Raw genomic sequence first — 26,929 nt, forward strand, 5'->3', positions numbered from 1 at the left:
CATTCCTAAATAAATATTTCTTGATTAAGTAACATTTTAAAGTCCATATAAAAAATCAACCGGTAAAGAAATTGTGTGATTAAAATAGTGCACATATTCATTCGTGCCTACTGGCGTTATTTTTCCCAAAGATTTCATTTGACAACGATCGAGATTGGTCAAACACTTGTTTAGACAGATACGCCAAAAATACAGAGCCCGTATATCAACTGTAAATGTCGGAGGTTATCTGTATGTATACCTACTTTTAAACACTTGGTTTGATACGAAGTATTTGCTTCCTACTCCATGATTCGCTGTGAAGCAAGGGGCTATCAATGTTTCCCAAGTTTTAATCGACAAGCCAGCTCTGTTCTGCTAACCCACTTCTCGGATTAAAATTCAACGCGTTCACTTGTAATGGGTACATTATGTCTGTATATCTGTGCAATTTTAAGTACCTGCACGTGAATCTTAACAATTCATGAGTGTTTCATGATTTTTTGGCGGAATGTATTTGATTGAACTGAACAATAAGAAGTAAGGCTAATGTGGATGTTAATTTAAACAACATGCATGAAGGTAAGATCACACGAATTTCCACGATGTAACTGGCCACGTGCATATTCAATCATATATACACATGTACATATATATGAATTGTATGTTTAAATTAACATTGTTACTGCGTTATACAATGACTTAAGAATACTATTTAGGTAGAACGACAAGATGTGAATTGTCTTCTGTTCGACTTCCGCTCCAATGCGTTTTGTGCGTGTTTGTGTGTGTGTTTTTAGCTCACCTGAGCGATAGCTCGGGGTGAGCTATTGTGATCACTCAGCGTCCGGCGTCCGTCCGTCCGTCCGTCTGTCTGTCTGTAAACAATTTGTAAACATCTTCTTCTACTAAACCATTGAGCCAATCACAACTAAATTTCATGTGGAGCATCCCTAGGTCATGGGACAAAAGAATTGTTAAAAAAAAATTGATCACATAACCAAGATGGCCGCCATGACCATATATGGTAAAAACCTTAAAAAATCTTCTTGTCAGAAACCGCTCATCAGATTTTCAAAAAATTTCACAGGGATGACCTTTGAAGGCTCTCCTGAAAAAGTTGTTCAAAGAAATTCGATTCGTCAAAAAACATGGCCGCAGGAGCTCGTTGAACTTTGCATGTTTATTCGTTTTTGCCTATTTTGTGAAAACTTTCAAAAATCTTCCACATTTTTTGTCCGATCCTTTCCAAATTTGCACAGTGTCTTTATACCAATGAGGACACGAACCCTACAAAAAATGAGCATTATTGGTCCATGAAGTACAGAATTACCTCCCCTTGAATTGAGAAAATGGTGTTTATGCAATAGAGTCCAAATTTTTTCATCCAATTCTTTCCAAACTTGTAAGGATTTAGCATGGTTCAAACAAGGGAAACAACTACGGTTTATGCATGTTCTTTCTATTACAGATTTGCCTCCCTTTAATTCATTCAAAATCTCATTTTACAGCAGAGATTCCAAATCTGACCTGTAAATGAGCCCCATATTTACTGCCAGTGCTAGGTTACCTTTTTCCATTAGATCATTCTTAAGTATTGGTCTTGTAATGCTGCTACTGCTTCTGCTACTGCTACTGCTACTACTACTACTACTACTACTACTACTACGACTACTACTACTACGACTACGACTACTACCGACTACGACTACTACGACGACGACTACTACTACTACTACTACCACTACTACGACTACTACTACGACTACTACGACTACTACTACTACTACTACGACTACTACTACGACTACTACTACTACTTCTACTACTACTACCAGTTCAACCACCACCACCACCACCACCACCCACCCACCACCACCACCACCACCACCACCACCACCACCACCACCACCACCACCACCACCACCACAACCCACCACCACCACCACCACCACCACCACCACCACCACCACCACCACCACACCACCACCACCACCACCACCACCACCACCACCACCACCACCACCACCACCACCACCACCACCACCACTACTACTACTACTACTACGACTACTACTACTACTACTACGACTACTACTACTACTACGACACCACCACCACCACCACCACCACCACCACGGCTACTACTACTTTTACCACGACGACTACGACGACGACTACTACGACTACGACTACGACGACTACTACTACGACTACGACGACGACGACTACTACTACTACTACGACTACTACTACGACGACGACGACTACGAACTACGACTAACTACGACTACTACTACGACGACTACGACTACTACGACTACTACGACTACTACTACTACTACTAGACTACTACTACTACACCACCACCACCACCACCACCACCACCACGACCACCACCACCACCACCACCACCACCACCACCACCACCACCACCACGACCACGACCACGACGACCACCACCACCACCACCACCACCACCACCACCACCACCACCACCACCACCACCACCACCACCACCACCACCACCACCACCACCACCACGGCGACGACGACTTTTACCACTACTACTACTACTACTACTACTACTACGACTACGACGACGACGACTACGACCAGACGACGAGGACGCGACGAGAGACTGACGACAACGGGGTACGACGACGACGACGATGACGGACGACGACGGCGTACGACGAGACGACTGATCGACGACGACGAAGACGACGGCTAACGACTACGACTACTACTACTACTATATACTATACTACTACTCCTATTACTACTACTACAAACTACTATTACTACTACTACTACTACTACTATATACTAATACTACTACTACTATACTACTACTACTACTACTACACCACCACCACCACCCACCACCACCACCACCACCACCACCACATCACCACCACACCACCACCATTCACAGTGACAAAAAACGTATTCACACAATGGCTGCTACTACAACTTATAGCCCATACAGGGGGGCATGCATGTTTTACAAACAAAGCCCTTGTTTCTATGGGATTTTAACCACAACTGTTCATGTTTATCTCCGACACATATTTTTAGGTCACCTGTCATGAAGTGACACCGTGAGCTTATGTGATCGTGTGATGTCCGGCGTCCGTTGTGCGTGCCTGCGTGTGTCCGTGCGTCCGTCCGTCAACAATTTGTTTGTGTAGACAGTAGAGGTCACAGTTTGCATCCAATCTTGATGAAATTTGGTCAAAATGTTTATCTTGATGAAATCCGGTTTGGGATTGTATTTGGGTCATTAGGGTCAAAAACAAGGTCACTAGGTCAAATAATAGAACAACCTTCTGTAGACAATAGAGGTCACAGTTTTCATCCAATCTTTATGAAATTTGGTCAGAATGTTTATCTGGGTTGGGATTTTATTTGGGTCATCTGGGGTCAAAAACTAGGTCACTAGGTCAAATAATAGAAAAACCTTGTGTAGACATTAGAGATCACAGTTTTCATCCAACCTTTATGAAATTTGGTCAGAATTCTTGATGAAATCTGGGTGGGATTGTATTTTGGTCATCTGGGGTAAAAATCTAGGTCAAATAAATAGAAAAACCTTGTGTTGACAATAGAGGTCACAGTTTTCATCCAATATTTATGAACTGTGGTCAGAATGTTTATCTTGATGAAATCTGGATTGGGATTGTATTTGGGTCATCTAGAGTCAGGAACTAGGTCACTAGGTCAAATCATAGAAAAACATTGTGTAGACAATAGAGGTCATAGTTTTCATCTGATCTTAATGAGTCAGGTGAGCGATTCAGGGCCATCATGGCCCTCTTGTTTTGTTTGTTAAGGGTTTGGGTAAGACAACACTGGCGTGAATTGTTTATTTTAACATATCCATTACATTATTAAATTTGCTTGTTTTGTTTTGAATATTTAAACTCGCGCACGTAATTGCAAGCAAATACATGAAAACAAAGAAATAGTATGTTTCTTAACATGTTGTAAACTTATATAAACACACTTGAAATTCTGTTTATATTAAACATGTTTGTCTGTAAATGTAAACTGCATTATAAAAAGTTGCTCGTTGGTTTGCGATATTCAAATTTTATAATAAACGCTAAGGGAAAGAATAACGTTAACTGTTTTTGGCATCTGACAGGACAATTCATTAGTCGTCTTTATCTTTGGTTTCTATTTTGTAGTTAACAATAATTGAACGTTATCATGGAAGTTCTGTTTGCAACTTTGCCAGAAATTGTCTTGAAATGAAGAGAATGATGAATGCAGATTCATTTTCCTGTAGATGGTTGACCTAAAGTAGTTTTATTTAGCCGACACGTACGTTCTACATGCGATTTTTTGTTGTTCAGAGAGTTTTATAAGTTTTGGAATGTTGAATGTCTGTGGTGGTACTGGTTGGGGAACGGATGGGGGAATGGGGGTGGGGGGTCTTAACCACGCAAATAAAATGGTTATCAGTAGCTTGCGTGCACTTTGAAATAAAAAAATAAAAGACGTGAAAATTGACAGCACAGCTATATAGCCGTTATATGTTATATTTAATCATAGCATAACTTTCTTTTGCGACGGCGAGATGATCATTGTCAACTGGGTCATGCGAGTTGTGTATCGTGTTATTTCTTAAAAGTTGACTCAGCATTTGTAAAAATATTGCAAGAGATATACATTTCCAGAAAGGAAATTTATTTCTGCGTTGAATAAGACCGAGATCGTGAAAATCGCTGCACAATTGATGAAGATATGGCTGTTCATAGCGATGCACCCCGTTTTGGGGTGATTTTGAGTTGCATACCTTGTTATACATATATATTTAATAGTGAATTTGTTTTTCCATAAAATTTAATTTTTCGTTATAGTAAGATTATTTATCATGCAAAATGATGTTTTCACTAATTAATATCATAGCCACTCGCTAACCACCTGTGGCGTCCAGTTGGTCATTGCAGAAATTTCTACATTAAGCAAATGTCAACGTGATGAATACGTAATTGCTGGTGTGGTAAAATGCCTTTGATTGTCCACGTTTGACAGATTTATGAGGACTATTATGATTGTTGTTTCGGTAAATTGCCTCTGATTGTCCACTTATGACAGACTTTACGCCGACTGAAATAGCGAGGATAAATATTTAAAATACATTTGCTTAGTTTCATGTTATGTTGGTGCGAACCTTTTGGCGTAACTGTGTTGCTCGCGTTTCTCAATAGCAAATTATTGCATAAACTCTATCTATAATTCCCTCTGGCGGGGTGCAGAAACTTGGCAAAAGGAGGGCTTGAACGGGAGAAATCGTGTATTAACAATGCGATTCACGTGCCGTTCAAGCCCTGTTATGTGTTTTTCATATCAATGATCTGGTCCACGCACAGTTACTTCCCTTCCCCAGCCTTCGACGACTTTCCAAGCATAAATGAGGAACTGAATAAGCACCAGTTTCCTCCATGGATAATGACTATTTCAATCCACTTTTCAAGTTATACCATCTGCACTCTCTTGACAACAGCTTTATTTTATTGGCAACGTCAATGAAGTTAAGGTTATTTACTCAACACTTTCAAAAGACTATGCTGTAAATGTAAGTGTTTATGTACCTTCAACGTTCCTGCTGTAAATTCCAAAATAATTCCTCATTTCTTACTTTGCGCGGCTGCATTTCAACTTTGCATTAATCCACTGTTTAAAAACATTTTAAATCGAAAACTGCTATCCGAAGGTAAAGCCTCATCACTTCGGATGATGACCGAGTGAGGCATATGTAAAACACAACCTTGAACTGTATTGAATTAATCGCATTATTTTGTCGATGTCGAATGAACAAAACATATTGTTTTCAATGTTATTTAAAATTATTTTGGTATGTGTAATTTGTTTATGCAATAATAGCGAAAATACACATTTTCTCGGACATGATCATCTGCGGGCAGCACTCGGGCAGGAACGGATTTTTCGAGAGCCCGCACATGATCATGCCCTCGAAAACGTGTATTATCCCTATATTGAAACCTCGAATGGGCTACCTGTTCTTGTAGCTCATATGAGCCCGCTGTGATCACCATATGTCCGGCGCCCGTCGTCGTGCGATGTGCCGTGTGCAGTCTGCGGGCTATGTTTTGTGCTCGTTACCACACTAAAGGACATATCTTTAATATAATCACATGAAACTTGGTCTGAATGTTTATCTTGCAAAATATCTAAGCCCAGTTTAAATCTGGATCGTGCGTAAAAAAACTAGGTAATAAGATCGAATATTAGAAAAACATTGTTGCCACATCAAATGCCATTTTTATGACTGAATGTTTATCTCGATTTTTTTCTAGGCTGAGTTCGAGTCTGGGTTGCATGTGTCTAAAAACTAGGTCACAAGGTCAAATTTTAGTAAAAACCTTGTTACGACTCCAGATTCCACAGTTATTACTAAATCTTGACGAAACGTCAATTGTTTATCTTGACAAAATCTAGGACGATTTCGAATCACGTCACGTTCTCTAAAAGCCAGGTTAGCAGGTAAAAACTTAGAAAAATCTGATAACCACTCTACCCATAAATTAAAAAGACCTTTCCACGTTTTGGTAAATTAACCAAATTAAAAAAAAAAGTTTCCGGTTCGCAAATGTTCTTTGTAGTTAAGATATTTGTGATGAAACAGTAATACTTAAACATTAACCATTTATTTAAAACCCTGAAAATTATAAAGCGTATGCAACGTGAAACGATTGAATAATTAAGAGAGAGTCTGTTGCTGTCGTTATATTTTGTGACACTACGAGGGATGCTTATAAAAAGTATAAAATACATCATTCACTGTATGAGCACGGATGGTTGAGTGGTCTACGCGTTAGACTTTTACTCCAGGGGCCAGGCGTTCGAGCCCAGTTGAGGTATACTTTGTTCTTTCTTTAATTTTAATCTTCTTTATTCCTGGATCTGTTTAGATCTTATGTTTACATTTATCAATATAAAGCATTTAATGACAAACTTCAATGCATGCCAAAATCTGTGAAAAGGTCCCTTTAAGCGTATGTAAAATATGATACAACTCTTATTAATATTAAATATTAGATTTCCGCAGTGACTCCCCTTTGGGTGCAATCTTACTCATAATAATGTTTTGTACTTATGTGTATTATGTGTGGCTTATCGGTTCAATTTTTGTATACCCCTTTCGAAGGAGGTTGCATAGCAGTAGCATTTTTCGTCAGTCAGTCTGCACTAGTGTGCGAAATGTCTTGTCTCACGACAGATCGTGTGTAAAACTTGTCTCCTTACCGCAAAGGTCACTTACGAGTGTAACGTTATGAACAACTATATATAAATTAAAATATATAAATTGGAAATTATTGATAAATTTTTCTTTGAAAATTAATAATAATATAATACTTGAATTTTGAAAATTGTTAATATATGTCTAATTATAAAAAAATGAATTTATAATAAAATAATTGAAATGTGCTTACACTATTTTGAAAAAACAGGCAAACCTTTACATTCTTTGTTAAAGGCCCTATAAAGGTTACGATCCGTAATTATTTATATATATATATATATATATATATATATATATATATATATATATATATATATATATATATATATATATATATATATATATATATATATATATATATATATATATATACATATATATGCTATTGGACATTAATATAAAAAAATAGCAATACAACTTGTTTTTAGCTCAAAATACAGTGTCCTCCAAGTCAATTGTATTTACAAACAATCAGTTTATTTGCATTGCTGTTTACTCAAGAAAGTGAAAGTGACTCAGGTCACAAAAAATATATCGTTGATTTTCAACGTTTTCCGGTAACATTCATAAAGTAGTCTCTTCTAAATGGTTAAAACGTTTGTAGTGATCTAATAAGTTACTTTCTGCTGGTAAAAAGTTTAAAATAGAATTAAAATTGAATTTTCTTTCGGCTAGTTTTAGCATAAGTCACCGCTTTAAGGCTACACATCACGTTAGTTGCAAAGTTGTAAAAATTTCTTCCAATTAGGCCAAAAAAATTATTAAAATGATTTTCGGATTTTCTTTCAAAAAGTGTCGGGTAGGAGGACGGAAAAAAGATGGGTTACCAAATATGCACTCATTTTAAAAATGTTATGGTATGAAGTTCTTTTTACTAAGCGACCACAGTGATTTTTTTCAAACATGTTGATGTGCAAAATGATCATAATCAGACTGTAGGTCTTGATGTGCAGTTTTTAAATTAGTTTGAATTTTAAAAATATCTTAAAGGGACTGTCAACCACGACGACGAAGAAAAGAAAATTTGTAAAATACCGTATTTTTTACAATTATTAGTTTATATTGATTAAAATATCACAACTGGTTTATTAAATTACTAGAAAAAAAGTTGTTAAGTTCATATTTTCAGTATATTCGGTAATAAATTTTACTGGGTATGTCTACCAGGTAACTTACCAATTAACTATAAATAACGCCAGTAGATTGATCATCATCGTCACGTGGTAAACCCATGAATGCAAATTGAGCATGCATAGTGATTGTATATATTTTATATATAAAATGATCAATCTACTTGCGTTATTTATAGTGTGTATATCGTTGTGTCACCTATTTTCGCGATGTACTTTCGATTTCACATCGCGAAATTGTATTACCGAATATACTGAAAATATGAACTTTTTGCAAGTAATGTAATATACCAGTCGCCATATGTTAATCAATATAAAAATTAATAATTGTAAAAAATACGGTATTTTACAACTTTTTTTTTCTTCGTCGTCGTGGTTGACAGTCCCTTTAACTAATTCAAAAGTTATGCAATGTTTTCACTTGTCTATAATAAACTTTTTGTCATTTTTGATGGTTTTTTGTTCACAAGGAATCCATTTGTTGCATTAAAAATACTTTATCTAAACAAACAACCAATAAGCTATTGAGGTTTAAAAGAAACATTGATAGTTTATTGTCCAGTAAAAATCAATACAAATACAAATAGCATAATAAAACACTTTTCAGGGGTTTCACTGGCCCAAAAAAAGTTGTCGCCACTTTATCGCGGTGTGAAAATCGCCCGTAATTCAAACTAAATCAATAAGAACAATCATATAAGGAACCTTACTACATTAATGAATAATGGCATTTACTATATTTTATTACTCTGAGAAGTATGTAAATGCATAAATAACAATAAGTACCTCCATAAGTCTTAACATTAAAAGCTTTATTTTTATATAAATATTTTTTTTCCACTTGATAAACCAGATAACCAACATATTATAATAACGTTAACAATAATGTAACAGTATGCTGCATAAATGTTTAAGAATTATTTATAAAAACCTAGAATCACACAAATATATATCATCTGAAAGGAAAAATAAATCAAACATCAGAAAATAAAGCATCTCAATTCAAATTGTTAAACAGATTATACATTTGGTCATTTGGACATGATATACATTAACTTCTGTTTATTATCAAATTTCACAAATTCTAAAACAACACCTTTGTTAAAAGGTTTTCTGTTGGTTGTGGTGGTTGATTTCCAGGTTCAATTAAATGGATATTTTTTCACATCTATTTCTTGACAGAAATGCCTAGGATAATTGCCACCATCCATTCTTGTTGTCTGAAATAACAAAAAACATATTTGTACAAACTATATACGTCAAATCAACACGTAAATGTAACTATCTTTATATATGTCCGAATTTTAACATATCCGAAATGTAGTACATCGAGTGAAGGACCTACTTTTGATTTCAGAAATAGTTGGTTAATAATGGAACTGTTAAACACAAATGCTTGTTGAAACAAGTAACAATGTGTTTTTGTCATGGTATTGATTAAAGAAATAGCGTCCCTAATAATCGTTATAATTATTGATCTTCGTGACAGTTTATCCCAGGATAACATACTTGATAGTTCAATGTCATAAAGAAAGCTGTTAAACGGATAATAAACTCCATAAACTTGACTATTTTATTTGGACATTCATGGTTTGAAATCGTTTTAAAAACTGTTGATTTGCGATTTTTGAACTTTGGTACGAACCAGTTCGGAACAAAACCGAAGTTTCGTACCCATTGAAAATAACGGAAAAACACATATTATATGCACAAATTCGTCACTACAACTACATAAAACAACACATAAAATTTTATTCTCTAAAATATGACCGTATTTGTGCGTAAAATATGGAATGTTTAAAGTTGATAGGCGTAAATGGTTTTCGCATTGCGAGCACCTGTTAAATTAAAATCGTTCTTTTCTTATTGCTTTCATAATATTTTCTAGTCATTTTAATACTATCACTTTTATAAAATTGTAAAGAAATAATCAAATATTTACTTACAAATCGATTCCATTCAGGATTTCATTTGACGGTTGCATAATTATTGGGAAATAGCAGACTTAGCTGATGAAAGCGTTGTAGCGTTCTTCAACTTCTTGCACAAACAATATGAAGGCGTATCTGTTGGTAAATTTCAGCACATGTTCACGATGATGTGGGTAATTAAAACTGGGTTTATTATGATGATTTATAATTCATTTGAACTTTTTCTAAAGCCCGGCAAGCGTTTCGTGTTTAAAAGCCACCTTTTGGCATCCGAAAAACAAAATATTTTTAATATTATTTTTTTGGTTTCGTCAAAAATTGGAGTCGGCGGGTTCGAAAATCATTTTATTAAAAAATTCTGAACTTATAAAATGGGTATATCTTCCATAATTCTTGACAACGTTGCACCTAAGCTGTGTTATTAGCATTTTTTATGCAAGAGTAACTGAAATCCGGTAAAAATTAGACCAGTTTATAAGCATAGTAATTGGATTTGTCACCTTTATAGGGCCTTTAAAATGTTAAAGATCAGTAACTGGAATTGTCAGAGAATGTCAAAACAGATATAATATGTGATAGCGGCAAAAATAATTGCAGTAGTAAATTATAACAAAGTCCGACAATCTATAACGTCCGTCGAACTGACCAAAGGTGCTAATTATGAGCGCAATTTGGATGCCTCAAGCGTTATATTTATGTTTATATTTTTACTATGTTTATTTCTGTGACATATTTGATTGTGAAATGTATAGTTTTTAGACGATGTACACTGTGCAAGTCTCTATAAATATGTCTTGTCTTGTTATAATCTGAGTCAGCCATCTATAACATCGTTCGAATGTAAATAATGTTGTCTACACGTTTCCTGCATCATTGAACAAGTACAGTGATTCAGCCTATCAACAATTAGCACGTGCAGAAACAGACACTAATGACCAATCAAAATTATAATTTCGTTTTATGCAAATTGATCTGTCAGTAAAATGTGGGTGTTCGGTCGGAATAGGACACTCTTCGCTTAGATTTTGAGGTGTACGGATCAAGAAAGATCCAATAATAAAGTTTTCAGACTGCATACATGTATTTGGACAAATGAATTATATTAGATATTAAATTGGACTGAAATTCACATATGGCGTTGTTGTTAAATATTTCATTCCACGTTGTTATACGGATAAAATGACATTAAAGGAAAGGGACGGCCCACTCCTATTCGCCATGTAGCAAAATGCAATTAATGCGAGTCAGGTCATTATGGCAATATGCGCATGACGTGTATTCGAACGATTACGTGACACGAGTTCACATATCAAATTTGAACAAACAACGGCTAATGCGGACTGTGACTGTGTCATTCGTGATGCGATTTTAATATAACTTGCCATATATGACAACCACAAGGAGAATGCATTTCGGGTGCACATTAGTCTCCCTACCTCAAAGGTCGAGGTCACACTAAGAGGTCAAAAGTAAAATCTGGCTATAAAGAAGCTTAAAAATCCCTGTCTTTTGCCGTATATTGATTGATTTTAAAATGCAACTAATCAAAAGATGACGTGTCGATGGTTACACTCGTATCTCTACATCGGAGGTCAAGGTCACCCCTCCAATATCAAATTTTATCATAAAACAGTTTATTCGGACTGCAACGTTGTCACTCATCATGCTATTTTAAGATAGCGTACCGCTAATGACAATCCCGAGGACACGACATTGCGTGTGTAAAACCTGTATCCATACCTCAGAGGTCAAGGTCACGCGTAGGTGTCAAAGATCCAATACGGATACAAAACAGCTTTTCCAGGCTTAAACGTTTTCATTCATCGTTTCATTTTACGGCAACTAACAACTAATGGCTACCGCAAGGAGACTGAGTATCTCGTGCAGCATGTGAATCAAAGGTCAAGGTATATAAGTGTATGTCAGATGCGTAATTATATAATACTATGAGCTGTGTGCACTTTAAATTAGTATTTAAGTTATGTCGTTTTATCATGCGCATTCGAACTGAATGTACCTGCTTGAGTGCATTATTATAACTACATTTTTTAAGGTTTGTTGGCATTCTAAGAATTTGCATTGATAAAAAACGTAAATTTGATTCGCTTTCAACTTTTGTAAAATCCCACACATACGTTTTTATTATAAAATAAGCGTTTTGTTCAGCCTACACAAATCACAACACGCTCAATAAATTTAAATTCAATGATCCAATTTACAGGTTGTCTAGGAGGATGCTACGTACTGGTATTTTTCATTGCTTTTCGTCTACCCATTAAGCGGTTTATTGTGACAATGATACAACATGAATAGTATATTTCGTAAACGTATAAAACACATAGACATAAAACGATGATAGCATCGTGTTAAAATGTTACTGCATGTTGTAATGAACTTCACAACATGTAATTAGTTCTGCCATGTAACAGATATGCCATGTGTTTGATTTCATTCATTTCGAAACCACGGCTTAGTAACTTGTTCCCAAAGAAGTTCGCACACCATAAACAGTTGCGGGAACGTGATAACTAACGCATGGGGACGAGTTAGTGAGTCGTGGGAACGACTTATTAACTAGAGGGGAATGAACCAACAATTATCAATCGAACCCTTAGTAACTCATGAGAACGATATACAGGATAGTACAACAAACACACATAATACCATGACAAACACACATCAGACTATGGCAAACACACAGCATATCATCACAAACACACATCGTATCATCACAAACACACAACATATCATCACAAACACACATCATATCATCACAAACATACAGCATATCATCACAAACACACAGCAGATCATCACAAACCCAGAGTATACCAAAACAAACACCCATTATACTATGGGAAGCACACAGCATACTATTATAAGCACATATCATATCATTTGAACCCTAGTTATTTCCATGAAAAAGCCGATACACCAATACTCAACTGGAGACTCGAGGCATTATTAAACAATACTTTCCTTTATTTATGCCAATCAACCAATTACCAAACAGGTTTCGATAACACAGTAAGACGGTACTCTACCGCTGACATCCTCTGAATACTGGAAATAAGACAACATTCACGTCATGTAGGTGGATACGAATTACTGAATCCAAACAGCACGTATCAAACTGTTGCAGCTTTCAAATAAACATAACATTTAGTGCAAGTTCAGCAACAAGCAGTTTTCCATAACACGATTAAACGTAACTCTTCCGCTGACAGCCTCTGAAGACCCATACAGTTTAGCGATAACGATTTATAAAACACACATATGTCTATGTATGGAGAAAAAAGTCGCTCATATTTGCATATTTATATGTCTTGATATAAAATTTAAGTTTTTTTGCTAATAGAAAACATTATCCGTTGGTATTGTTGGATTTTCCCCAAATATTCAGCAAATCCATAAAATCAGTCGCGCATTTGTGTGGTATTATTTCCCAGATCCTGATTCAGTAAAATGTATGCTGATTCAGCAAATTAATAAAATCAGTCGCGCATTTGTGTGGAAGAATTTTTCCAAATCCTGCTCCGGTTAAAGGAATCAAGTGAGTTGCGTAATACGATGACGATAAAACTTCACTGCATATCCGTGTTCGGCATGTATACAAACTCGGCCAAGGACCATCCTCTTCGCCAGACTATGACACGCATCGATAAGTACAGAACACTCGGATGTATATATAATACAGCGTAGCTCTTATACAATTCAGTAGCTCTCATACAATTCAGTGTGCAGGTCCGCACATAAGGCAGTCGTGAAGACGCAGCGAGACCTGTAAATAAACTCTAACATTCACACACATACAATTCAGTGTACTTATAAAGCAGTCGGAAATAGTCTGTTAACATACTTCTCTGGGAGTTAAGCAACATGGGAAGCACGGAAAAAACGAAGTAAGCTAGTTTTTGCTTGTCTTTTTACCGTGTTTACGGTAGTTAATTTCAATACAACGCCTAGAGAAAGCGCGTTTAAATTAACATGCTCCTTCAAAAGTTTAGTTTACTTTTGCAAACATGAAAACGTGAAACATGATACCTTATAATGTAACACTTAGAAAGTTGAGAGATAAAAATGTATAGTACATTTTAGTATATAGACATACATATACCTGTTTAAAATGTATTTGAGTTAAATTAGTTTCAATTCACAACACATTCTTTCAGCAGCATAGTACAGATCTGTCTATATATGCGCACTAACCTATATCAGTTATTATTAGATTTATAAGTAAAGAGTTTTAATTTGTAAACAACTCGAGGTTACCTGTGCCTACTTATCTCATTTAAACAGTGAAATATGAAGGCCATAAACTGTTTGCGAAGTTGAGCGTCGCTTTTTGCTCACTTAAACAATTCACATCCCTTAAGGCTGTTCATTATTTTACGTTCGGTACGGAATAATTGCGATGTATCACCAGCTGGCTTTGCACCCATGCGACATGGTAAATAGGTGACTGTGTTGGTACAGTACTAGACACTATCTTAAATCTTACAGTTCGCCTATAAAGACAATGTTTTAGACCCTCATGCATAAATAACCCTTTATGCATAAATGCATTTAATGTATATATTTGTGCGACGAATATGTTTTATCCGTACTACATGTATCCCGGAAAAGCAGCCTTTTGGAAATACACACCACATTAATCTGCTGGTGCAAATAAAGCTGATCCATTTGTACTCCTTTCAAAATCACACACCGTTTGAACCTTTATTATTTAAATCAAGCTGTCATTGGTTGATATAATTGGCCAGCGTTGTTTGTACCAAGGCATTAGTGGGTTTATCGATCCAATCTCGAGCGATTTCCGGGATCAGTTTATTGACGCGATTTCAATCAACTGAACCGTTCCTCTATTTTTTCATTTATACTGTTATCGTGAAGCAACACAACCGTATTCAAATATAAGAAACAATTCAAACCTATAATTTATGCTAACTGGGTTCAGTGCCAGGTCAAAGTCGTGGAGCTCCATTACCAAATGGATCAGTGTCCTATAAAGGAGTCAAACTAATGACTTTTTGTCAAATGTTTTTATTTGCAACAACATTTATATTTTTCGTTTGACGGTATTGTTTTTTAATGTCTAATATTGTTATTTTGTATTATTATAAGTAGTAGTAGTAGTATTCATTATAATAATTATTATTATTAGTAGTATTATTATTTACTTTTTACACATGACTTTTATAATAAATCGCGTGTGATAACGCCACTAATGCATTGAAAGAACCTTATCAGTATTTGGCACTGTATATTCTCCACGATTATGACCGAATACAAAAAATGAAAATTAGCCGATTTTGTCACTACGTTTTTTTGATAAGACCTTGTATAACAGGATAGTCGTGTAAAGTGTGGTTACTTAATGATAACCAATTTTCAATTGATGGGAGCAGTTTTCAATTAGAAGGATCCGGCAGCATAATGAATAACAAGTTGTTTCTTAAAAACCCCAAGACAAGTGACGAGGAGCGGTCTGACTGACAATCAGGGTTTTTCAATTGTTTTTCCTGTAGTATATGACTGTCTTCCGTTCACGCAATACGTTTACTGAATGTGTAATGCGATATATTGACTATACTGACCCTAATGTATATTTCGCTGTAATAAGTAGCCGTTTTTTAATTTAGGTAACACATATCGTGCTTTTATGATATTTAAAGACATATGTATATTGATTCATTCATCATACCACTACATGGATATCTGCCTGCTATAAAGTGGCCTTAAATAATTTTAATATCACGTCAACAGTGACATGGTTTATATCAGTCAAAGTGTGGAGGAAGGTTATATTACTCGGAATCAACTATAATGTCCTCATTCTTTGTTAAAATACAAAAAAGAGTCAACAAAACAAACAATTTGATACCAGAATGTAATATATTTTAGCCACAAATATAAAAAGGCAAGCCTCGCTGTTATTTCATTTTGAGCCTTACTGATATATTACACCACGATAGTGCAGCGATATTTGTCTTCATATGAAGGACGATCGCGAGTCGATCTTCAACGATCGATAGGCTAGTGGCTACAGCTCAAAGCAATAAAGTGGTTATTGTTAAGTTCGAGACGCGTTATTTTTGTACATTATCGACATTGATAATAAGTAAGTGTACGTTTTTAGTGTACATAGAGAATAATAGGTTAGTGTTGATTATAGATCAGGTTTATCATGCGAGGCTTAGAAAACAAAAAGCACGAGCCTTGGCGAGTGCTTTTTCGTTTTCGCGCCGAGCATGATAAACCTGATCTATAATCAACACTAAACTATTATTCTATTTATCCCACTTTTTATTTTGAAAACCTTTTAGTTTAAACAAAATTAGTTTGACTGGATAATTTCGCTGGATTTATGACGAGATTTCGTCGAAATATTGACGTCATTTCCTGCCGTTGATTACAGATGATATTTAATCAACGGGGCTTTAATCAACCGAATTCGCTGTAAAAGTGGGATAAAATAATATGCATAAATCCGCATTGACAATTATGCATCATAAAGATAAACGTTCGTATACCGATACTACTTGATACACCGAGATTGAGATTTAATGCGAATTGGTTGTTTTATTACTTTTGTACATACACTAATGCAAACAAAAAACTGAAAAATGTATAACGTATATTTAAGATTTTATCAAATCGACATCAACTATTCTATTGTGTAATTTTAATAAAACGACCAACAAGTATCATATTTAAAAAATCTAAGCTCGAACCGATGTGCTTCAGTTTGCGGGCCATACATTGATCCACTGAACTGTTGAGCCGCCGTTGACCTCAATTGCCCTCGCGTGGGCCTTCTTTTTGTATGTGATGTCCATGTTTTCCTTGTTTTCTCTACGAGCAACGTCGAAGGATGAGAGAAAAGTCATAAGGGCCTTGTAAAATCTTGATAATAACAAAATGTATCAGAACATTGAACTTGGCCAATAAGCACATGATCGGTTACTGATCCAGGTCAGATCGCTGTCTATACCATGGTTGGTTATGTAAATCATTTCTAATTTGTAATCACTCTTTTGAGTACTATAATATATATATATGTTTTATTGATCGTTTGTTCACAAAGCCATTTGAAATATTTGTCGTACCGGGCAATTGCTCCTCGTTGGTGAACTATGTTGTGTTCACACGTCTATACACAACATTAGTTCTTGTAAATCTTGTGCATGTTTCAGATTAAACGACGTTGGGCTCGTCAAATGCCCTTTTAACAATAACGGCGGAATTGAACAACACCAGGCCAATGGTACACCAGCGGGTAAACTGACCACTGCCGGTAACATGACGTCACCTCCGGGACCCCGGGGTGTGCCCGTGTTCGGGCAGGCATTCAACCTCGATATGGATCACATGCATCTCACGTTCATGGAGTGGCAAAAACGCTTTGGTGACATGTTTATGTTCAAAATCCTGGGCAAGCATTTTATGGTTGTCAGCCACCCGGACATCCTCCGGAAGTTGTTTGCCACGTGCGAACACGCGAATGCATTCAATGACCGAGCTCATAGCTTCATGAATAAATACGTTATACACAATTCCAAAGACATATTGTTCAGGAATATGGACGATAAGCAGCAATTCCTGAAGAACGCCGCCACGAATTTTTTCGAGAACCAATTGGTTGAAGAAAAATGGTTCTACAGTGCTGTAACTGACGAGATACGGTTGCTGGTGTCTGAGATTGAATGTCTCATAGACAGGGAAGTGGACATTATAGGAATAATGGACAAGCTGGTCATCAAAATCATGGGCCTAGTGGTAATGTATTTCTTTATGTAGCTTTATTCTGGATGCTGTGTTTCATAGGCGATGGGCAATGGGCTTAGTACGATAATATATAATTATTAAATCAAGAAATTTTAATTTTTAAAAGCGGATGAAAGCACACATTTAATTAAAATATTGGACTATGCTTTGAATAGTAATAATACTTACTATAGTTATGATAATGATGATGATAAATTGATGATTTTCATGATGACGATAACAATTATATGGATGATGATTATTATTATTATTAGAAAAAGTATTATTTTTATTATCATTATTATTATTATTATTATTATTATTATTATTATTATTATTATTATTATTATTATTATTACTATTATTATTATTACTATTATTAATATTTTTATTATTATTATTATTATTATTATTATTATTATTATTATTATTATTATTATTATTATTATTATTGACCTTGTGATAGCCTTGCTCTGTTGTCGCCGAAAGAACTACGTGCATCTTGTTATTTCATGGATTGTCCCTTTAACGATGATTGACATGATTATGTGTATCGAGGTGTGTTGAAATATTTTACATTAAAGAGTATTTTGTCTATTGAGTGGTAAACGCTACTTACCGCATCACACTAATCAGAATCTGATGCTGTCGTCGCCTTTGTTGATATCGTAGTCTCAGAAGTATTTGTTGCGGTAGTACATGCAGTTGTATCAGAACCAGAATTATTAACCCATTTATGCCTTGTGGACACTTCCATCCTTCTAAATTGGATCAATTTATTTCCAAAATTAGGGATGTATAGTTTAGTTATTTCTGTATTTAGAATATTTCTTACAGAAATTCCTTTAAGCAAACAGCGTAGACCCTGATAAGACGCCGCATCATGCGGCGTCTCATCTGGGTCTACGCTGTTTGCCAAGGCCTTTTTTCTAGACGCTAGGCATAAATGGGTTAATATTAGTTAATGCATACAATATAGACGTTTGATCGTTTTTATAAGTTATGGATTTATAAAGGCCTCAACTAGTATAACACTAACTTCGATCTTAGTTCATTCGTATGCACTGGTAAATGTTTTCCGATCATGTTTTCAGATACCGTACTTGTCTTGGCTCTTGAACCATGCCTAACACAATACGTCAAAAGGAGATAGCGATATATTACAACCGCTCAAGTTAACTTGCAAAGAGTGACATTCAATACTGTCTACAAAACACATTCCTTTATTAAATGGGACACAAATACTAGTAACAACTAGCGCGAGATAAACCAGTGGATAAAATGTATTGACGATCTGTGTTCGCGGAAAATAGGGATGCTCTTCAGCAGACAGTGTTATATAAGTACCGATGTATACTGAATTTCAAACCGACGAAATTTAAAGCGATGCCGACATGTTTACTCATATATGTTGCATAACAAAAAGTTGTGTTTATGTGTCGTATTAACAAATGCGCATTTATTTGCGATGAAATAAAACACACAACTTTCGTTGATTTCCGAGTACGTCGTATTAAGCGCTTTAAATATATAGTATTCGCTTTAGTTCGCATACGTTAAACAGAGGTTGACATTCATCCCTGGTCCGGTATTCGATTTAGTTCGAATACCAATTTCCAGTACTTTTGGGTATTCTTCCCTGTCTCGATATTTGCTTCCGTTCGAATCCTTGATATACAGATGCCTATTCTTAATAATAATGTATTGAGAGTCTTAATTAGTAAAAATTAGTCTTAATAAGTTTATCGGCATCATTCCGCCCGTGTGTGCGCACCTCCATTTGTCAGCATGTTGGCGTCATCGTCTGTCCGTCTCTCCATCCGAATCCGGACCTTAGGAAAACCTTAACATCACTTGAAATAAAGTGAGTGTTTCAAAGTAAAAAATACAATCAAGCCTCACATAAATGGTTTCACACGAAAATAACAACCAGTTACTCTTACAATTCAGTTGACCGGAAATCGTATCACGGAGTCGAGTCGGGAGTTCGACTCCTTGGCAGGCTTCATAGTGCCCGCCAACGAGCTGGCCACGGTAAAGAACGCCTCGGTGTTGACGAAATTGCCGATGTTGCGAAAGGTACCCGGTAAACTCAAGAATCTGTACGACGCACTGGAGGCGAAGAAAAATGACCTGCGAGAGGTCTTTCTCAATGGGACAGGGGTAAATTGAATAAATATTACAAATTAATCAAATAATATGTTTTATAACATAAGAAATATCAATATCTCTTAAAAAAATACGTATATTACTCAAGTCGTGAAAAAAACTTAATCTCCATTATTGCATGTATTAAAAAACTGCAAAATTGTGTATCTTAATAGGAAAAGATCTCCTTATTAAGTTTAGTAGATAAGAAAAATAAATGTATGGGTTAAAACAAATTACACGATTAACCAAAACAATCACAGCGGAGTACCTCATAAAATATATCGTCAGGTGAGCGACATAGGACCTTATGTTCTTTTTTGTCTGAAATAGAATTAGATTAAAGTTGTCTGTATTTAAAAAACCAAAAACAATGTGCTATCTTTTAACACTCAAAACGGCTAATGTCTTATTTGTAGGCAGTGGAGTTTTGTTCCAAATCGTCCCCAATAATTGTTACCCTGATCCTCAACGTTTTGTAAAATGTAAACAAATTGAAACTTACTCCGGCAAATCAGGAGAGAAACATTATTATACACTGCAGTCCGTTTATGATTTTAACCCTTTGCATGCTGGGAAATTTGTCGTCTGCTAAAATGTCGTCTGCTGAATTTCTAAAGTTAGCATTTTCTTCGATTTTTTTCAAAGAATACTATCATAATAGCAAACAGTTTGGATCCTGATGAGACGCCACGTTCTGTGGCGTCTCATCTGGGTCCAAACTGTTTGCAAAGGCCTTCAAAATTCGGTCCCAGCACTGAAAGAGTTAAGATCACATCGCCTAAGATTAGACCACACAAATGTATAAGGCAAACATCGCAGGTCTTAGCCGGTTTTCAGGTGGTCCAGACCTCACATATTGTCAAGCATTGCTAACCAAACTTTAACGCGTATATAAAAATTAACGTCAGTGCGTCAGGATTCAAAATATAATGGCAATGGAAGGGAATACAATTATATTTATTTTTGATTTAATTACTCGATTGTTGTATACAAACCAGGGCAGTAGAATTGTTACTCTTTGAGGCATGATACAATGCAACAAAAACAAGTATCAACAACATCTCGGTTTAGACAAAAAAGCTTTGGAGACAAAGTATCGTTTATATTTAACATTCCGATCATCGTCATGCAATTAAGGTAGCAGAAACGCAACGGTTGTAAAAGGCCTATGTCTACCATAAGCTTCACAAAATAGAACATCATAAAAACCGATTTCAATGTAAATATCAACATTTGAATAAAAACTATTTTCATATTCTGGAAAGCATTTTGACCAGAATTTTCATTCCAATAATTATACGATACCAGAATGTGTTTATGAAATGAGTTTAAATAGTGTAGCTTGTATTTTAACCCCAAATTAATAGTTTTCCAAAATGTAGCACCTACCTTCAGATGTTCCTTTCTCTATATAGCAGTGCGAGCGAGGCCTCGTGTTCATGTTGAGGAATCTGCGCGTTACCATGGGGATGGAGGGTGGAGAGTCCTGGATAGACGATGACTTTATCATGGGCGTGGTCATGGACCTCATACCCGCAGGTAATGACTCCAATCTACAAACCTTAGACTATACTAATAACCAATAAATTGAACTAAGGCTTCTCGTAAAACAACACCTTCACATGAAATCGAATATGTGAATTATATTGGTCAATGTAAAACACGTGAGGCATGAAGATAATTATGTTGTAGTCTCGAGCTATGGACCGCAAACGAGCTGTCGTATTGTTTTTCTATCCAATATATACTGTTCGTATAGTGTAAGAGTATTCAAATGAACCATTAACCACTTTCTACTGATATAAAGTCAATTATAAACTTAGGAACACAATTTGATATGAATATAGATTAGTTTTTTATTGGGTTGACCTGTATCTTAACATTAACCTTCACTTGTTATTTTTTCAGCCATTTTGCCTTTACAGAATATTCTCTCCGTCTTATTCCTGGTTCTCGTACATCACCCTGAAGTTCAAAACAAAATACGCGGTGAACTGACGTCACTTAACGCTGACGTCAGAATCGACGACATCATGAAGTTACCTTACATCGACGCATGCATTCTGGAACTCAAGCGCTTCCATACGCCACTTCCGGTGTCCGCGCGGCACTGCAACCGATCTGGTGATGCTATGTTTGAAAATTACAACATACCGAAAAATACGGAGGTAGGTGTATGTCTATTTGGGCAATAAGATGTGTAGGTATAAGTAGCGAAACTCATAGTAAATACGGTATTGTGTAAAACACAAACATATGCAACCAGTCCCGCTTTCTATAGCGATCGTTACTTTGCTCGTGCCACAGCCAAAATATGTAAGACAATGCACTTGGACAAATACTCTTAGTTAGCAGTCCTAAGTATGAGACGTTTTGGTTGTTCCATCCGATTTATTAGAAGCAAAGAACGCGATTGTTAACAACTCTATCAACCGCGTCTAGCCGCTTTCACTTACCCACGCTCGTGTGATATAGTGAGCATGTACTTTGCTCAATTGGATTTATGTCTTATGTCATACATTAAAGCGAGATTATACGATTTTTTATATGTGTAGAATTGTTATATTATGACAAAATACGTTAAATAACACAAAATAGGCAAGAAAAATTATACATTGAAGACGAATTTCATAAAACGCAGCAAAGACAAATCAGCGCCCCGAGCCGATTGTGACGAAGATATTTCGTACATATTTTCCTACAATAACCGAAGCTTTCGTCTTTTTAGTTAGTGTTCGTGTGTCGTATGGATAGATATCGTTGCAGGAATTTTAAATGAACAGTTAAACTAAATTTAGATTCACATCGTACATGCATGATTTACATGCTGGCGAATTTGATTGTACAGACATTTTCGATTTCAGAATTAAATATCTGGCTTATTTCGCATTTTTCGACAAATGTTCTTCTTTACTTGTATTTTAATTTATATTGAAATATATGTTTAATAAGTTTTTTGACACATTTTATATAAATGAATAAATATTAGACAAAATCGTATAATCTCGCTTTAAGGACTATTATTTTTTATATTAAGAGAACGTTTTACAGTATTGGAAATGAGACTTTTTTCTGTCAGAAATTAAAATTTAAAATAAAGGATGGAAGGACTCGGAATATCCTTTAACTATTCTTCTAGTATGCGCATTTGGTTTCAAAAATCAATCTTTTTATGTGAAGCAATTCGAGGTTATGTCTTTCGGATTTTCTTTGCCTGGTATCCATCGATAAAGTGTTATAAACATTACATTATTGAATAGAAAGTTCATTAATATAAAACATGTGATCACAGTCAAAAAGTAGGAACAGTTCTTTTGTTTTATATTTAATGCACAGAATTGATCCTGCAGGACCCAGTTGTTCAAACAATAAACCGTTCGTTCATTATTATCATACATGTATTTAATTTACAATCGCGTTCGATTATCCTCCAAAATCCGAATAAACTAAAGAAAGAAGGAATTCTGCAGAATATCTTTAAACAAATAACTTTTTATGTTCACAATTATTAGCAAACATTTACCGATAATCATCTATTTTTCAGATATTTTCCAACTTGTTCGGGATTCACCACGACGAGAGGTTCTTTAACGATCCCTGGTCTTATAAGCCGGAACGCTTCATTGCGGAAGATGGTTCTCGAGTAGGGCCCGAACATCCTGTCATGAAAAAGTAAGCGTTAACATTTTATGTGTTCAACCATGCATGCGATTATTTGAGCCGCGTTATGAGAAAACTGGGCTTAATGCATGTGCGTACAGTGTCGTCCCAGATTAGCCTGTGCAGTCCGCACAGGCTAATCAGGGATGACACTTCGCTTATATGGTATTTTTAGTTTCAAGGAAGTCCCTCCTTACCAAAAATCAAGTTTAGGCGGAAAGTGTCGTCCCTGATTAGCCTGTGCGGACTGTACAGGCTAATACGGGATGACACTTTACGCACATGCATTAAGCCCAGTTTTCTCAGAACAAGGCTCATTTCAATCAGCTGAGAGTCGTTTTTTATGTTGCTTTCGTTTTTCTTTGGTCTGGTTTCTATGCTGTTTTAAATATAAATGCCAGCTTTTATGTTTCAATAAAAACTTATATAAAATGTTTACCCTCATTTCGAGGAGTTGCAAAAGAAGCGCATCAGTTTGTTTCACACTGGAAGACATCGCCTTAAAACGAGTTCGGTTCGGTGAGGCTATTATCCGTGCAAACTCATTACAAATAATAACTGATTCGCTATTAATTAACCACCGTTTATTGAACGTTTCCGCATATGCACTTACTTTTCAGCCCAACGTACCTGAAGCATAAAACATAACACATGTCAATATCTTGATTACAGCATGGTGGTGATGGGGGTAGGTCCCAGACGTTGTGTCGGCTCCACGTTTTCGGAGAAAGTCATGTTCCTTGTGGTTACCATTCTCATGAAGAACTTTCGACTGTGTTCAAATAGACAACAAGAGCTTCCACCCTGCGACCCAAGAAAGTTCACATCCGGTATTGTGACGAAGGCGCCCGATTTCAAATGCGTCTTTCAGCCAGCGTGAAAAAGCCACTATTCTCTAAGAATGTTTTCTCAATTTTACCTAAATGTGCTTGACGTGGTATATGGGTGTTTCGGCGAGATGTGTTTTTAATTTTTGCCATTTCAGACCGCTAGTGAACTTAATTGTTACATGATTTGACAATCACATTACATGAACACTTAACGTGTGCTCCATTACACTTACCTGTTATGCTGTGAAAGACAAATCAGCATCAGACTATGTATCGTCATGGTTACCGTTGTATTGAAACCTGTTCTTACAAACGTGACGTTTAGCCGGATCAAATCAGCGTCCGACTATGTATCGTGATTGATACCGTTGTATTGAAACTTGTTCACAAAAACGTGAAGTTAAGCCGGCGGAAGGACATAATGGTGTTATTATGTGTTGCGTTCTGAGAAAACTGGGAATAATGCTTGTGCGTAAAGTGTCGTCCCAAATTAGCCTGTGCAATCCGCACAGGCTAATCAGGGACGACACTTTCCACTTTTATGACATTTTTCGTTTAAATGAAGTCTCTTCTTAGCAAAAATCAAATTTAGGCGGAAAGTGTCGTCCCTGATTAGCCTGTGCGGACTGCACAGGCTAATCTGGGACGACACTTTACGCACATGCATTATGCCCAGTTTTCTCAGAACGCGACTCTTATATTGAATGTTTGTTTTAACAGCACGATGTTGCAATATGACTTTTTATATTGCGTTCTGATTTGATTTACGTGTTTTACACTTAAATCGACGTTGACATAAATGACACCATTCGCTTTGTATTACTTAATTGTTGATAAGTTATTGTATGTATTTACTTAGTACGATATATTTTAATATGTCACTGTTGTTTACAATTGAAAGTTGCATTGTTATTTCAATACATACCATAATAATAAAGAAAAACATTGCGATCATTCTTTTTAAAGAAATATCTTAACGCAGGAATGGTATTTTTACAATGCCATTTCAGTGTGATAATTGGTATGAATAGCATCAGGAGCGAGATTGGTGAACAGTGCATGGGATTGTAGAAGGTGCATTGGTGTCAACTTTTTTTAAATGTCTGTGAAATTATGTTAATAGCTGATTATAATTTCAGTGCCAAACTTTGTAACAGTTTATCGATAAGCTTGACGTACGTTAACAAACCTAAATATTTGAAAATATCAATCAATAATTCATTTTCTTCAAATTATTCTTTTTAGTATCCTTTGCATTCAAGACGTAAGTTTAACAACATTGACGATGATTTATTGATACAATCATGATCCACCCTGATGGTCACTAACATGAACTAATAAAACCTCTTTTCTTATTTGAATTTGTTTAAGCGGTATATAATGAAAATGCCAAAATAAATGTTTAAAAAATATTTCCCTTTGTTTACCTGTTCTCAGTAAAATGTTCAGAAAATAATATGTCAAACGCACGAGGTTGGTTTCTAAAACAAAATACATGTAATGATATACTGGTAGTCAATTATTATTGTGAACTTCACAAGAATACGTCATTCACTATTTAAGATTGATATAAACGTGATTAATATCATTAAATGCATATAGTATAATTAGTATTTTAAGCTATTGACACGCAAATTTTGCTAAAATTTGTTTTAAGCGAGTATATACGATCTTTATGTTAACATTTTATTTTCGCAATATATAACCAATCACAAAAAAGAATGAGAAATATAACACGAACTATCTGTTCAATGTACAATCAATCAAATGCTGTTGACTTACAGGATTGTTATGACGATGCCGACTTTATTGTCACAATTGTTGCTGAACCAAAATATTTCGTGTGATTAAATCTGCTCAGATTAGTGGGGATGATGCAAAGAGTTTAATTGTCTTTTATGCATGAATACATTTTTCTGTACACCAGAAATATAGTTGCGATGGTTTGAACGATCTCATTTCGTTGATGGTCTGGGCTGGTATTCCCAAAGCTCCATAGGGAAGCCTGAACTTTACGTGTATTATCCCTTTGCATGCTAGGAAATTTGTCGTCTGCTAAAATGTCGTCTGCTGAATTTCTACAATAAGCATTTTCTTCGATTTTTTTCAAAGAATACTATCAGAATAGCAAACAGTTTGGATCCTGATGAATCGTCACGTTCTGTGGCGTCTCATCTGGATCCAAACTGTTTGCAAAGGCCTTCA

The 26,929-nt window shown here is 35.7% G+C and overlaps 1 protein-coding gene across 2 annotated transcripts; it reads left to right on the plus strand.

The window, feature by feature from the left end:
- Positions 1-255: 255 nt before the first annotated feature.
- LOC127863877 (cytochrome P450 2D27-like) lies at positions 256-26,136 on the plus strand. 2 transcript variants are annotated; one of them, XM_052403564.1, is made up of 7 exons: positions 256-561; positions 17,513-18,095; positions 20,034-20,246; positions 21,650-21,773; positions 22,143-22,402; positions 23,779-23,906; positions 24,567-26,136. In XM_052403564.1, exons 2-7 carry the CDS (start codon positions 17,619-17,621, stop codon positions 24,772-24,774), a joined length of 1,410 nt encoding a protein of 469 aa, XP_052259524.1. In that variant the 5' UTR covers positions 256-561; positions 17,513-17,618; the 3' UTR covers positions 24,775-26,136. The 2 variants fall into 2 exon arrangements, with proteins under 2 accessions (XP_052259524.1, XP_052259523.1); XM_052403563.1 differs by lacking the exon at positions 256-561 and adding an exon at positions 14,011-14,218.
- Positions 26,137-26,929: the final 793 nt, after the last annotated feature.

The sequence above is a fragment of the Dreissena polymorpha genome, unplaced genomic scaffold, assembly GCF_020536995.1.
Source record: "Dreissena polymorpha isolate Duluth1 unplaced genomic scaffold, UMN_Dpol_1.0 chrUn053, whole genome shotgun sequence".
Lineage (NCBI taxonomy): Eukaryota > Metazoa > Mollusca > Bivalvia > Myida > Dreissenidae > Dreissena > Dreissena polymorpha.

Excerpts from the sequence above, each read along its gene's own strand:
- LOC127863877 (XM_052403563.1), top strand. The coding sequence starts at position 14,196 with ATGGGAAGCACGGAAAAAACGAA. Across the intron at positions 14,219-17,512 it reads GGAAGCACGGAAAAAACGAA|ATTAAACGACGTTGGGCTCG; the intron begins GTAAGCTAGTTT and ends TGCATGTTTCAG. Across the intron at positions 20,247-21,649 it reads TCTTTCTCAATGGGACAGGG|CAGTGCGAGCGAGGCCTCGT; the intron begins GTAAATTGAATA and ends TTCTCTATATAG.